Source organism: Canis lupus, chromosome X (assembly GCF_011100685.1).
Source record: "Canis lupus familiaris isolate Mischka breed German Shepherd chromosome X, alternate assembly UU_Cfam_GSD_1.0, whole genome shotgun sequence".
NCBI classification, from domain to species: domain Eukaryota; kingdom Metazoa; phylum Chordata; class Mammalia; order Carnivora; family Canidae; genus Canis; species Canis lupus.
In genome coordinates, this window is record NC_049260.1 from 85,439,959 (window position 1) to 85,455,624 (window position 15,666).

At 37.8% G+C, this 15,666-nt stretch overlaps 1 protein-coding gene across 1 annotated transcript in view; it reads left to right on the top strand.

The window, feature by feature from the left end:
• The window catches only part of ALG13 (ALG13 UDP-N-acetylglucosaminyltransferase subunit), a 72,918-nt gene that overhangs the window by 29,308 nt on the left and 27,944 nt on the right, over positions 1-15,666 (top strand). Inside the window, 14 exon segments of the mRNA XM_038588101.1 lie at positions 304-385; positions 581-743; positions 2,444-2,519; positions 3,475-3,583; positions 4,795-4,859; positions 5,402-5,502; positions 6,707-6,834; positions 7,193-7,439; positions 8,048-8,161; positions 8,351-8,507; positions 8,858-8,978; positions 11,146-11,178; positions 11,281-11,336; positions 14,924-14,995. Coding sequence (XP_038444029.1) covers positions 304-385; positions 581-743; positions 2,444-2,519; positions 3,475-3,583; positions 4,795-4,859; positions 5,402-5,502; positions 6,707-6,834; positions 7,193-7,439; positions 8,048-8,161; positions 8,351-8,507; positions 8,858-8,978; positions 11,146-11,178; positions 11,281-11,336; positions 14,924-14,995 — 1,524 coding nt within the window.

Genomic DNA, 15,666 nt, shown 5'->3' on the forward strand with positions numbered 1-15,666 from the left:
GTAGTAAATCTTGGCATTTAAAAGTCACTTTGAAGAAAATCTAAGTTCTAGTTTGCACTTACCTGTATTTAAATTTTAAAACTCACTTTGCCTTAGTTTTATTGAGATACAATTGATACATTATGTTAAGTGAAATGAGTCAAAAGTAAGTACTGCATGATACTGCCTAATCTGTGGAATCTAAAAAAAATCATGTTTTTAAAAATTAGTTACCAATTTCTGATTAGCAACTTAATTTCAAGTATTTAATGGTTGTGAGATGTATAACATTCATTTAATTGTCCTGTGTGTTTTTCTTTTCAGGTTCTACTCTGCTATTCAAGTAATGGCCATTATGATTCAGTATATTCAAAACAGTTTCAGTCAAGTGCAGCTGTTTGCCAGGGTATGTGAAGGCTTTATCAATGCTTAGATGTGTTTTGGATCATTTTTTTGCCCATCTTTAAATTGAGGGACCCACCATAAGCAGCCGTTTTAAGACTTTGTTGGCACCTATTGAAATTGTGGTTTATGGCTGTTTTCACATTGTTATAAAGAGATCTTACTTTGACAGTTGAGAGTTTTGGCTTTTTTCCTTTAGCTGTATTGTATGAAATTCTCTATAAAGATGTGTTTTTTGTGGATGAAGAAGAGTTGAAGACTGCGGTTGAATTGTTTCGAAGTGGTTCCAAAAAGAACAGAAACAATGCTCTGACTGGCAGTGAAGATGTCCATATTGACTACAAGAGTTCAACTGAGGATAGGTAATAAAGGGAAAAGGGGATGTCAACTATAGGATCATGTTTCTGTGCATCATCATTTGAAAGTGGAAGGGGCTTGACAAGTTTATGCCTTAAACTACACACACCTATGTATATGAATATATATTTTTTAATTGGGGTTGAGAAATTTTACCATGAAGATAGGTTGTATTTTGATATGCTTAAGCTTTGGAGATTTTTTTTTTTAGATTTTTATTTATTTATGAGAGAGAGGCAGAGACACAGGCAGAGGGAGAAGCAGGCTCCATGCAGTGAGCCCGATGTGGGACTCGATTCTGGGTCTCCAGCAGTTGTATATGAGGGTATACTTACAGTGCTTGTTAGAAATGCAGATTCTTGGGCCTACTTTCACAAAATTTGGAATCAGAGTGGGGCCATGCATCTGCCTTTTTTTTTTTTTTGACAAGTACACCCCAGGTATTCTGATGTAAGTATTTGAGAAAAACTGGTTCTAAACCAGCACCATCATTTTGTTAGTTTGCTAACTGAGGTTCATAGTAGTTACTTGACACACATCCGACTAGTAGAAAAGAATCTCTCAGGCTAAGGGACATTTTAGGAGCTTTTGAGTGTCTGTCTTTGGTATTCACTAGGAGGGTAGATTGTGGCCTCTGAGGAAACCACTATTATTGAACAGATTTCATCAAAAACTTTGTGTTAGAGATAATAAAGTAGATGTTGTCTTGTATTTCTTGATTCCTATGTTTGTCTAGGAAATTTAGATAGGCTAGTTGCCAGTCAGATGTTACCTGGTCTTTTTGCCTTGCTTACAATTTTATTTCTTGGATATTAAATCCTTGCAAATTTTTTGGTAGAAGAGGGGTTTTTAAAACTTATTCAGGAATGCAGGGGGTGGCAGTCCTGTATGAGGGTAAAAATTGCTTCATTCTTCACTGATGACTTGTCCTAAGGATGGTAGGCACATGGAAACTATAGTAGTAAAAAGGCAAGATGTATTATTATTGCTCCAGGACCATAATACTACAGATTTTGCAACTTAACACACTTAATCTCACAATTATGTGGGTTGGGAATCTGGGCACAGCTTAACTGGGTCTTCTGCTTAGGGTTTCACTAGGACTGTGGTGAGGTTGGCCAGGATTGAGTTCTTTTTTTTTTTTTTCAGGGTTGAGTTCTTACCTGGAGTTTTGACTGAGGAAGGATCCACTTTTCCACCCAAATAGTTCTTAGCAGCATTTAGTTCCTTGAAGCTGTAGGAGTGAGAAATTTGTGGGGTTTTTTTCCTGGCTGTCAGCCAGAGGTAACCCTCAGCTCCTTGCCACGTGGGCTTGGTGAACATGATTGCTTGCTTCCTTATAGTCAGCAAGAGAGGCCAGCAATACAGGCCCTACATTCTTATGTACTACAATAACATGTCCTATCTATCGATGGGTTAGAAACAAACTTGAGATAGGGGAGTCATACATGGATGTGAACACCAGGAAGCAAGGATCATAGGGACCATCTTAAGAGATGGAGGTGTGAAATATAGGAAATCATCTTCTAAGTATATTGTAGTATATACTTATACAAAGGAAGCATAAATGTAAATGTTGGGGTAAAAAGTATTGGTCTCATTTTTAGACCTGAGCTACTTTACCACTAGGTGGTGGTATAGTCATTAGACTTAAAACAGCTACTGCATATATATAAAGTTCTTTGTTCTAAATATTTTCAATTAGGACTGAAGAGTTGGGTGCCTGCTGCAATGTTGAAAATACACCAGAGGGGTACAGTCAAGGAACAGAAGAAGCAAAGGTTTGAAATTTTCTAGGGCAAAGAATTTTCATAATTCTGGCTTGCAGCATCAGAACTTAAATGAGTTAAGATCATGTGGTCCATTCTAGTTATATGGGGTGAGGGAGGAGTTCATGTTTTACTTTCCTTAATCTGAAAATGTCCAAGGGGTGTTTAATGTCTGAATTTTTGTTTTTAATGGAATTATATAGATTGTTTCCAAGCAACACTTGAGAATTTTCAGAAGCTGTTTTTCAAGTTAAAATAATGTTACAAATCCAATAGATATTTCCTTTAATCACTCTTCTGATGCTGAGGGGTTTTTTTTGTCATTAAAAAATATATAGGTAGTAATTCTGTTTAGAGAAATGGGAGAAATTTTACCATTTTTATAGGCCTAAAATCAAGCAGACCTTTAGTTTGAGGCTAGCTACATAAGGCAAATACTGTTAAAATAATCTTTGTGTATGCCCCAAGTGCTGATATTTTGGGAACAGTAGCAGTATTGGATATGGTGAAATTCTAGGAAAGGGGAAGAAAAAGGTAATTTCTTTGGAAGTTGTAACAGATTTTGACAAATGAAATAGAATTTTCAGATTTTTTCAGTTGATTTTAGGGTACAGACACACTACACCTCTGTGTATATATCAAGATGAGATTTATTGAATAGCCTGACTGAATCTTTAATCTTTGTGTGTGTTGCATTGATTTATAGGAGATGAATCCTGAGTTGTTGGCTGCTTTAGGCAGTATTTCCCTCTGCCATCCAAAACCTGGTAGATTATTTGCATGTTGCTGCTTTAATCTCCTGATTTTTAAAATACACAATAAAACTTATTATGGCATTTATTTCTTTTTTAGCAAGAAAAGGGAGGCATATGTATATAGTTTAAAAAGACAGGAAGAACTTTTAATTCTTCTTTCTTCCCCTGAAGCTAAGGATGGTGAATTTGTAGCATGATTATTTTTGTTTTAGTCTCCAGAAAGTCCATCAAAGATGCTCTTCCCCTATAAGGTGCTAAAAGCCCTGGATCCAGAAATCTATCGTAATGTAGAATTTGATGTTTGGCTGGACAGCAGGAAAGGTAATGATACAACAGCATACTTTTGAATCCTGACAGATCAGGGAAAAAATATTGCAAATTGTTTCTGATTATGTGTTTTTAATGTATTGTTATAAAAAAATAGCCTGGTATCTTTTAGCTTACTAGATACATGATTTTATTTTATATTTTTAAAAGATTTTATCTGAAAGAGGGGGAGAGCATAAGCATGGGGAGGGGCAGAGGGAGAAGGAGAAGCAGGCTCCTTGCTGAGCAGGGAAGGCAGATAGACGCTTAACTGAGCCACCCAGGTGCTATGTACATCCTCATGATTTTAAATCCAAAGAAGAAACAAATATGTTTAGAAGTGGAAAGGGATCTTTTAGGATCTGATGTTTATCCAATACTTTTGGTTTTGCAAAGACTATGTGGAGATAAACTTCTGATAATTTTAAGAGTACCTAAAACTTGTAACTGCAAATAAGCCTGTCTTAAATTTAAAATGTTAAGACTACCCTCACTGATAAATGAATAGGTCAGATGTTCACAAACTATGGCCTATAGACCAAATCCATTCTGCTGGCTGTTTCTGTATGGTCCTGTGAGCTAAGAATGGTATTTATATTTTTAATGCTTCCTATTTGTCATCTTGGACCTTGGTGAAATTAGGTATAGTTAATAACCCAACAGTCTAGAATGAGGTTAAGCTCCTGTGGAACACAGTAAGTTGTTAAAAATAACAGTTGATTTGAAGAAGCTGTGTAAGTTTTTTTTTTTCTTTTAATTGAGGCGTGTTACTTCAAATTGTTATCTTACTGGTGTTTGACCAACTAAGATTATAACCTCCTGATTCCCACCTATCTGTGTTCTGTAGCACAAAACTGTTTTGGCAGGTCTCCTTAAATTGACCAGAGAAAGAACCGTATCAAGAGTAATATCAGAAAGGGAGACAGAACGTAAAGACTGCTAACTCTGGGAAACGAACTAGGGGTGGTAGAAGGGGAGAAGGGCGGGGGGTGGGAGTGAATGGGTGACGGCACTGGGGGTTATTCTATATGTTAGTAAATTGAACACCAATAAAAAATAAATTAAAAAAAAGAGTAATAGAATGACCCTTTAGGATCCTGTCTGCCCCTGATTTTACCTTAAGAGTGTCATTGTCAAAAACACTGGTAAAAGTAAATTAGAAAATTAAATGATGTAAAATGGGAAAGGGAGCAGTTTGAGCTTGAATCTTCATTTTCTTTTAATAGAACTTCAAAAATCTGATTACATGGAGTATGCTGGGAGACAGTACTATTTGGGAGACAAGTGTCAGGTTAGTTCATCTTTTAAAAACTCAGTAATTTGTTTTCCCAAGGTTGTGGTTTTAGTCACAGGTTCAACAGAGCTCATTTACAAAATGCTAGAAAATTTTAAAAATATTTTATTTACCTATTCATGAGAAACGGAGAGAGAGAGAGAGAGAGGCGCGCAGAGACAAAGGCAGAGGGAGAAGCAGGCTCCATGCAGGGAGCCCGATGTGGGACTCGATCCTGGGACTCCAGGATCACGTCCTGGGTTGAAGGCAGGCGCTAAACCACTGAGCCACCCGGGGATCCCGAAAATTTTTTTTAATGTTTGCGTTAAATTTTAATTACAAACTTTTGTGAGAAGATATAAGGATCTTTCAAAAAGATGTAAGGATCTTTCAGCATGTGCCACCTCTATTAAATGAGACTGGATGGCAACTTTAATAAGTTGACACTGAACTCCATTTGGAGAGAAATTGTATTTTTAGTTTTAGTTTTTTGGCAGAAGACCTATCTGTCAATAGATTTGAGATTAGATGTATTTTTACTGTCTCCTATCTCCTTTCAGGTTCGCTTGGAATCAGGTGGAAGATACTATAATGCTCATATTCAGGAAGTTGGAAATGAGAACAATTCAGTAACAGTCTTCATTGAAGAATTGGCAGAAAAGTAAGAATATAATTGTTTGTTAATTACTAAAATATTTGGCTCTTGATGCCTTTTTGTAATACTAAATTGAGAATTACCAGGATGCTAGTAAAAGATCCAAAGTTCCATCTGGTACCAGCTTAAGATGATTTAAAATTGTTAAAAGCACATGCTGAAGTATGAAATATTATTACCACTATATGAAAAGTTTCCAGATCCCTAGTCCGCAGCCAACTTACTAGGCATATTACATACAATAGAATTCTGGTATAAAACTGTTCTATTGGAAAGCTGATTTACCAATTGAACTTCTGCCTATACCACGATAAGCTAGCTCAGTCATTCTCAAACTTTAAAATGTCCCAGAATTACATAGCTTGTTAAAACAGCTCCATCCCCAGAGTTTCTGACTTCAGTAGGTCTGTGGTAGGGCCTAAGAATTTGAACTTCGGACAAGTTTCCAGGTGATACTGATGCTGTTGGTCCACTTACAGAACCATTAAACTTAGTTATGCTGCCCTTACAACCAAAAAAATCTCGGTAGCTTAAAACAATGAAGTTCATTTCTTGCTTATTTAGCAATCCATAGTGCATCAGCAAAGGGGACGCAGGCCAGCAGAGGCTTTATCTAGATACAGTCTTCCATGATCACAGGGTAAAAATGAACATGACCAACCATGTGCTGGTTCTTAAAGTGTCTGCTCACATTTTATTAGTCAAAGTGGGTTACACAGCTGAGGCTGAAGCCAGTGGAGTGGGAAAATACAATCTCCTTCCAAGGAAAGGCAACGATAGTTGTGTTTTTTTTTTTTTTAAGATTTTATTTATTCATGAGTGAGACGAGAGGCAGAGACATAGGTAGAGGGAGAAGCAGGCTCTTCTCAGGGAGCTTGATGTGGGACTAGATCCCTGGATCAAGGTGATGCTCTGAGCTGAAGGCAGACGCTCAACTGCTGAGTCACCAAGGCATCCCTAACATATTTGAAGACTAGTCTGTGACAGTCTTTTACTCTGGATCATAATATGTGCTACAAATAGCTGTGAAATTATATAAACTACTCTTAGGTTTTTCTAACCTTCAAAGAAAACCCCAGTAGGGTAGCTAGTGTCAACAAGTTTAAGTAGAATATACTTGAAAATGAAGTGGGATGGGTGAAGGTATATATATCCAGTGAGAATTAAGTCTGTTTTGCAGTGGCTTAATGGTGGTATCTTTAACTTTAAGGCATGTGGTTCCACTGGCTAACTTAAAACCAGTTACCCAAGTCACACCTGTTCCTGCCTGGAATGCTATGCCCAGTCGGAAAGGAAGAGGTTACCAGAAAATTTCTGGGGGCTATGTCCCAGAAATGGGTTTGTATGCTGAAGTTTTTTATTATTTCCCCCTTCTTGTACTTACATCTTATCTTTAAATAAAAGACAACATAGATAAGCCTTGTTCTCAGTTTCTCAACTTTGGTGTGTTACTGACATTTTAGGATGCATGGCAGCTTTGTCGTGGGCAGCTGTCTTGTGCATAATGTGCATTATAGGTTGCTTAGCATCTCTGGCCCCTATCCACTAGATGCCAGTAGCATCCTTTTCCCACGGTTGCAATAATAACCACAAATGTCTCCATACATTACCAAATGGTTCTAGGCATTTGGGGGAGGGGAGGACTGGATCTTTTGCTTTGGTTATGAAACTTATTTGATACTTCTTTGCCTGAAAGCGATGTCAGAGATGGACATGAAACAACGGAAGAAGATGTTCAAAAAAGTTAGAGGAAAAGAGGTTTTTATGACTATGGCTTACAGCAGGGGAGATGCCCTCCTCCCGCCCAGGCTTCAACACAGTATGCATTACGGGCATGACCCTCCAATGCACTATCCACAGACAGCCGGCAGTATTATGTCTAATGAGCATTTTCATCCTCAACATTCATCTCAGAGACAAGGTCGGGGATATGGGATGCCCAGGTAAGGCTTAACTGACTTGCAAGATAATGTACATTTCTGTTGAAATATGGTTAATAATTCCTGGACAGAATTACAGTAGAATTTAGAAATACCCTTTTTTAAAAGATTTTATTTATTTATTCATGAGAGATAGCGAGAGAGAGGCAGAGACACAGGCAAAGGGGCTCTCCCCACAAGGAGCCCGATGTGGGACTTGTTCCCAGACCCCAGGATCACGCCCTGAGTGGAAGGCAGATGCTCAACCACTGAGCCACCCAGTGTCCCAGAATTTAGAAATGTTTTAACAGTTTAGCTCCCTTTTGTGATGTCTGCATAGAGGATGGGACTGATGTATACTTAAATTTTTGTCAAATGAATTTTTTTTTTGTCAAATGAATTTATTGGGAGAATTGTATTCCCACTATTTAAGGATATATGGAATGGTTGAAGACATGTGGGGCCATCAAGCACTGTATCCATTAATAATGGATAGGCCTAATGCCAGGAGTGAGGAGATCACAGCTCTATTAGGAGATTTTTAGAAAGATGTGTTAATTCTATTTAAGCGTAAAGATTGACAACTCAAGTACTATGAATAGAGTTGTTTTCTCCTTTCTCTTCATTTTTAGGGATTCATCTCGCTTTATAAACAGGCATAACATGGAGGGCCCTAAAGTTGGTTTTTACCCTGGCCCAGGTAAAAGGTGTTGCCAGAGCTATGATAACTTCTCCTATAGATCTCGGTAAGTGAATTTTAAATGTTGAAAATCACAAAATGGGTAAGTTTGGCTTCCTTGCTGAGCAACAAATGTGGATTAACTTTTTAAAAATGTCAACATTGAGAAGTGTGAACTGTTATTTAGAAATTAGAAACAAGTTACCACCTTATGTAATCATTTTCCCTCTTTTCTCTGAACTACTTAATACTCAAGTTCGTTTAGACGTAGTCACCGCCAGATGCACTGTATGAATAAGGAGTGCCAGTATAGCTTTTCCCCAGAGAGTGGACCAATGCCCAGGGGCTTGGAAGAAACCATTACCTTTTATGAAGTTGAAGAAGGGGATGAGACTGCTTATCCAACTTTATCTGTAAGTAGGTCGAAGCTTTATTCAAAAAGCTGTTTACTTTCTCTTTTCTTTTAAGTAAAGGCAATGTGGATAAATTTTTAGCTTTTTGACAAACCACCAAATAAAGCACTTCCGAAAAACATGAGTTTTTATCTTAGAGCTTTTAAAGATGGGAGAGGAGAACTTTTTTTCAGATATTTTTAGAGAGAAAGGGTAGAGGTGGACCAATAATCTTGGCTTACATAATATGGGAAAATATTTTCTGTTTTCTTGATAATTTTCTCATGTTTTTTTATTCTAAGTTACATTAAAATACTTGGAGCTGTTTTTTTCCTGAACAGCATGTGTATATGTGTGTGTCTTTGGTACAGAATCACAGAGGGCGCCCTACAGTGGTTCCTGCTGCTTCAAGATACTGTGTTTCAAGACGAGGACATAGCTCAGGCAAACAGACTTTGAATTCAGAGGAGGGCAGTGGCCAGAGTGACCATGGTGAGTCAGTTACAGTTAAATGTATCTTTGAAAGGTGATTCTTATGGCACATCAGGCCCACTGTTCTGGTAACTTGTTTTGAATGAGTTATCAGTTCTTGTCTCAGACCTTGCTAGGTGTTTGAAGATGTCTTGGTCTTTCTCAGAAGGACGGACTTCCAGTTCTATAGGCCACCACATTGTCACAACTTATTTTCAACTCTCTGCATAGGTCTTTACTGAGTTTTGATTTGATGTGATTTCAGTATGGAAAATATCTATTCCTTATTAGTAAGGCACCTCACAAATGGTGAGGACCATTTGTTTGTAGAACTACTTTGGGCTTTTCTGTAACTAGTTGCTATTTTATGAGATGGCTAGAAAATAATTTCTTTGCCCAAAGAAGTCTACTTAAAATGTTACTATTCATTGTATCCTATTGGTCATCCACTGTACTAAATAACTATAACTTAATACTTAACAGTGATCCTCTAAGGAATATGGTATCCTTGGTTATAAATGAGGAGATTGAGGCTCAAAGGGTAAATGACATGGCCAAAGTCATACCCTTGGTAAGTGGCAGAGATTGAAGTTTTTTATAATAGCTTTATTTAGATATAATCCACATATGGCATATTTCACCTACTTAAAAAGTATACAGTGATTTTAATACAGTCACAGAGTTGCATGACCATCTCCACAATCAATTTTAGAACATTTTTATGACCCCAAAAGAAATCTTGTACTCGTTAGCAGCCACTTCCCATTTCTCTCCACCAACCCCCACCCCCAGCCCTAGGCAACTACCAGTCTGCATTCTATCTTAATAGATTTGCCAATTCTGGACATTTCATATGAGTGGAGTCATGCAGTATATGCAATATATGATCCTTTGTGATTGTCAGGGATCGATTTTGAATTTGGGTTTGTCTGACACTAAAGACAACATCTGACACTAAGACACATCTGTCTGTATGTTCTTAACAGTTGCTATACTGCCTCTCACCATGAGGTGTGCTTGTTATTTTACCATTTTACTGTAAAATGACGTGAGTTACAGACAATTCTACTGAAACAATTCTGGAGGAATTGGGTGGATTAAGGAGGTATGAGGCAATCTCACTGACTTAACAGTCAAGTTCTTTATTGTGATGTTTTTCTTTCTATATGTGTAGAAGAAAATAGGTATTTCTAGGAATTAGGACAGAACATCTAGCAGAGGAATGATCTGTGAAGACTTTGTCCCCATGCATGTGCATGCATGTGCTTAAGGATGTATATTCTCTGCTCTTTTACTCAGCATGACCCTTTTGTCTTTTCCCTTTAGCTTGGTGGGCACCTTCAGATGTGTATTGCTTACCTGTAGTGGGATATTCAAAGTAACCAAATCTTTGTTCTCACCTTAAATCCTGATGTCTGGAGTGGTTGCATGTATGTGTTTGATAAGTGATGTGTTTGAGAATCAAATCCAGTTTTGACCTGTGGAGTTTATTTGGTGGAAAACTGTCCAATTGATCATTAACTTTCTCTGTGTTTTAATGGTATAGTAGTCTTAAAGTAAAATCCCTTTAGTACACTGAGCCATCCTCTGAGAACAAACCAATTTTAAATGTATTATTTACTTAAAACAGGCTGAGAAACAGATGGTTCATGATATGCCCTTTTAATGTCCATGTAAGCAAATGATAGGTTATACTCCAATTACTTAATAGACACCATTTACTATATATCAAGCACCATGCTGTGTTCTTTTCCCGCTCTATGATCTGGGTACTTTTATTCCCTGTTTTATAGTGCAGAAATTGAGGCACAAAAAAATAACTCCCCTAAAGTGATGTAAGTTAATCAGGATTCAAATGTAGACAGCCCTAAGTCTAGAGCCAGTGAACTCAGTCACCATACTTTACTGTTTGACTGAAAAAAATTAGATACATCTGGGTTTTCATCTCTGCCTGAACTCTTAAGAACTAAGGGAATTTTCAGAGGAGAAATTTGTCCTGTTTACAGTCAATATCTGACTTCAGTATCGGTTGACTAGTATCAAAGTTCACATCACTTGTTTCAAGGACCATATAAATTTTAGTTCTGAATATATATCCATAAAACTTAAGAAAAAGCAAGTGCTGGCCATCTGGCTCTGCTGAGCTAAAAAGCCCTACATAAACACTTCTTCTGTCTTTTTTTTGTAGGGAGATATCATGAAGAATATATTTATCCTTCAGGTCAGTGAGATCTAGATATAATCCGACATTCATCATTGTTTATACAATTTTAAGTTCTAAAATAATGCTCATTTTTTACTTTACTTTGGCTATATTCTCTAGAACCAGACTATGAAACTTCAGGTGTTTATAGCACAACTGAATCTACAGCAAACTTGGTAGGTATTTAATAATGGCAAGCACTTATACCTCCTATTGTGTATTGAGGGCACTATTTTAAGAGCAATAGATATAAATGTATTTAAATCAGAACAATCCTATGAGGTAGTTAGGGCCTCATTCCATCATTTTGTAGATGAAGAAATTAAGACCCTGAAATTAATTTATTTAGAGATCTTCTAACGTGTTGATACAAGAGAAAATTCAAACACTGGCAGTGATGATTTTTAAGAGGATTTTAGTATGATTTTTCTATAAGAATGGGCCATAAGTCTCAGTTACTTCATATAACAAAAGTTTGTTTCCTGGTTATGCTTCATGACCAGTGGAGGTCTACAGGAGGGCTCTGCTCAGGGACTGAGGCTGATAGAAGCTCCATTCATGGTTGCAAAGGCAGGAAACAAAAGGTACACTGGTTATAGCTGGTTATTCAGCTTACGGCTTCCATCTGGAGATGAGGACATGTGTCATTTTCATTTTCGTTAGCCAGAGTATGTTCCACTGAAGTATCTAACTTCTATGTGACTGAAAGTCAAAAAGTTGGAAGTTATTTTAACAGTGCTAAGGACAGCATGCAACTCAAACTCCCAACCACAGACAAAATACTTTCTTCCACAGGTGGAACTCACGGGAGATAATCCACAAATCTTAGTGTAATTAAACTCAGAGCCCAAAGTTTTGGGGAAATGTGTAGTACTCTGTATATTGGGTCCAGATGTGGCTCTTCTTCATCTGGAGGCCTAAAACCAAAGATACAAAGTTAACCACTATATACCCAACTTAAAATTGTGGAGCAGGGACTGAAAAATGTCAGTAAAAATTCCCATTCAGAAAAGAGGGGGAATGGGAGAAATATAGCTAATGGCCTGTAGCAATTCTGACATCATGGGTAGACATCGTGAGGGCCTTCAACCTAGGCACAGGGACTGTTCCGTGGAGGGGGGGGGGGCTCTCTGATTCATTGTTTTCTGGGGCCCTTGGTTGTCTTTGGTCATATTTGAAGTGTAGGCATTGGGGAATAATCCTTCTTGGCAGCTGAGCAGCTTTCTCAGCCTGCTTCTTAGAGAAAATTGGGAGCCCAAGGGTTGTTTTATCTCAGTTGGATGGTTTTAGTTCTGCTCATAGTTTCTTTGGCTGTGTGATTAATTTATTCTGCTTCTCTGTTTGATTCCTGTTAGTTTCATATGTCAATAGCCATACTGACAATTTTTTTTAAATAGACATCCTACTTAGAATTGCTGTAAGTTGTTTTCTTATCCCTATGTGTCTCTCTCTACTTGATTGCAAGTACCTTGAGCCTATTAGGGATGGAGGAGCCATACTTTTGGAGGCTTTTCCATGAGTCATTTTGTCCAATTGCAAGGATTCGATGGGTGTTGCATTCTTAGTTGGACTCTTGCTTTGAAATATCTTAATGCAGTCAGATTTTAACAATTTGATTTTGGTTTCAAAGCCAAGTTTTAACTGATCTTTGTTGTTCAAAGTGTTTATCAATTTTATATTTTACAGTTTGAAGTTCAAACAATTGCATCTTCAACCCTCTAAGTCCCCTGTATTCAAAGACTTACTCCCTGTATTCTCTTCCCTTTCATTCCTTCCTACAGACTACTTTTCTGTACACATCTGTCTTAAAATATGTTGCTAAACTCTGCCAACAGTAATCAAAACACAAAACTAACATTGTTTTCCAAACCTTCCCAAAGAACCACAAGTTCATTATCTCATTTTCAAGTTAGGTTTTTATTACAGTAGCACCCTACTTCTAATAACCAAATTACTGTTTCAGTCAAGCTAAGTTATGCCGCAATAACACCCCCCTTCCCAAATCTTAGCGGCTTAACACAGGACAATTATTTTTGCTCATGTTTTATGTGTAGTGTAGGTTGGTAGCAGGCTTTTGTTCATCATAGTCCCTCGGGGGACCCAGGCTGATGGACATGTGTGCTTTCACAGTCACTTTGCATGACTGAAGATAGGGTAATTGTACACTGGCTTTTAATATTTTTGCTCATATTGGCCAAATAAATTACGTGGGCACACCTAACTTTAAATGAGGCCAGGAAGAACAACTTTCCATGTAGCCAGGAGAACTGGAATATTTGTAAGAACTTGAATAACAACCCTCTGTTCTCTAACTATGTTTAATCTTAACTTCAGGGCAGCCCGAGTGGCTCAGCGTTTTAGCGCCGCCTTCAGCCCAGGGCGTGATCCTGGAGACCCAGAATTGAGTCCCACGTCAGGCTCCCTGCATGGAGCCTGCTTTTTCCTCTGCCTATGTGTCTGCCCCCCCCCCCATGAATAAATAAAGTCTTAAAAAAACAATCTTAACTTCATGTACTAAACTTTTGTTTTCTCTGTTTAGGTGATACATCTTAAGAAAGAAGAAAACTATGATATGTGGTTCTCTTCCTTATTACTTCTTCCCTTTCCTTGCCCCTTCTAGAGGAATAGGTTTTCCTTTCACTCTGCCATTACTATTCTCCTATCATATGCTTCTTGTGCCATTTCTTAAAATAGCCACCCCAGTGAGAAAAGCAAGTAAAAATCTCCCCATCAAGGATGACAAGTTTATCCCTTTAATTTCATTTGTCAACATATTCCTTTTTATTCTGAGCTTTATTGTATAGTCCCAGTAGCTTTTAGTCTCTTCAGGATGTGTTCCCCTCCCACACTCCAATCACCAAATCTATAGCAAGTTTCTAAGTAATTTTTTTCACAGCATGCTGTGGGGAAGAGGACCAATGTAGGACTTACAGATGTCCAGGCAGAGCCTTCTAAAAAAGAAACCCCCACAAACATTTATTGCTACTTATTTCTATGCCCAACTCTCAACAAAATCCTTCTGTAGAACTGTTTGGCATTCGCACTAGGCCTTTTGAGTCCAAGCCAAAGTTTGCTTTTTGGAAGGTGCTTTAGCTGTATTTGAACATAGACTTTAGAAATGTGCAATCCATGTTAAGTTGGGTTCATCTTTGTCACAGTATTACGATTCCTCTGTTTTCTGTGATTGCTTCCCTTGATTCCCTCTGTGTTCTTATCATTGTTAAACCAATTTCTGCTCCTAGGTTTTTTGTTTTTGTTTTTGTTACAATTTGTCATGCATAACTCTGAGCCTTTTAAAATCATTTTCATTTTCACAAATCCTTGAGCCAGAGGGGAGTGGTGTTCGGACTATACTCCATCCTGCTTAGCTAGGATATAGCTGAATAACCAGATACCCACCCTTGTCCTAAGCTACAGTTGTAGATGGAATGTTTTTGATGAGCAGAACTGTTGTTGGTCCTACTGATTTTAAGCTCTTAAGTCAAGAAAGTCCACTAAAAAAGTGTTTAAACTACAATCCTCCATTTTAGTTTCTGCATTGGACTAGAATTGGATATGATCAGGATCACTATAGATAGGAAACAGCACAGTCACCTGAATTATAATGAACATTATCTTAGTTGCTTCCAAATCTGAATACTTAAAGGACAGAGGACTTATCACTTAATTTTAGGAGATGTTGAAACAAAGCAGATATTTTATTGATGTGTTGTTTGGTTTCTTGATTTACCTTTACTTAACTGTACTTCTGTATTCATTAAAGTCTCTTCAGGACAGAAGACCATGTTCTATGTCTGCTCAGGACACGGTTACTTCATACAACTACCCCCAGAAGGTAATCTTAATTGTGTTATCGAGCAGTCAGATGGGTGGGAAATGACTTTTGTTTTCTTTTGGTTCTCCTTGTCTTTCATTATATTTAAAAGATGTTACTTGTGTTTCTAGCTTAAGTATTATTGTATTTTGTGGTGCCTGGCACAGTAATTAGTAAATTCATTGAACAAATTGATTATCTGCTGTGTTCCAGATACTATTCTATGTGTGGGCGTTAGACTACTTATAGTCCTGTCTCTTCTGAACCTCTTATATAATCTGTCATTTGCTGAAACTGAAGTGTAAAGAATAGATTCAGAGCTAGCGTCAAAAAGGTAGCTGAAACCATGGGAGTGAATAAGATAATCCTGGGGGAAGGAAGAGATTGAGAAGAACACCTAGAACAGAGCTTGTACATCACCGAATGTTAGCAAATGGGCAGAGAAGGAATAGTCAAGGGGACAGGAAAAGTAGGAGAGTATATGGCTATGGAAGCACCAGGAAGAGCATGTTTCAAGGAGTAGTCAAGTGTCAGTTGCTGCCAAGAGGTGAAGCACCATAAGGACTAGCAAGAGTCTACTAGGATTTGTTGCCATGAAGACCACTGGTGACTTTGAATACAGTTTCTGAGGACCGGAATGGGTAGCAGCCACATAGTAGTAGGTGTAAGAAAATAGAGACTGCATTGAGAAG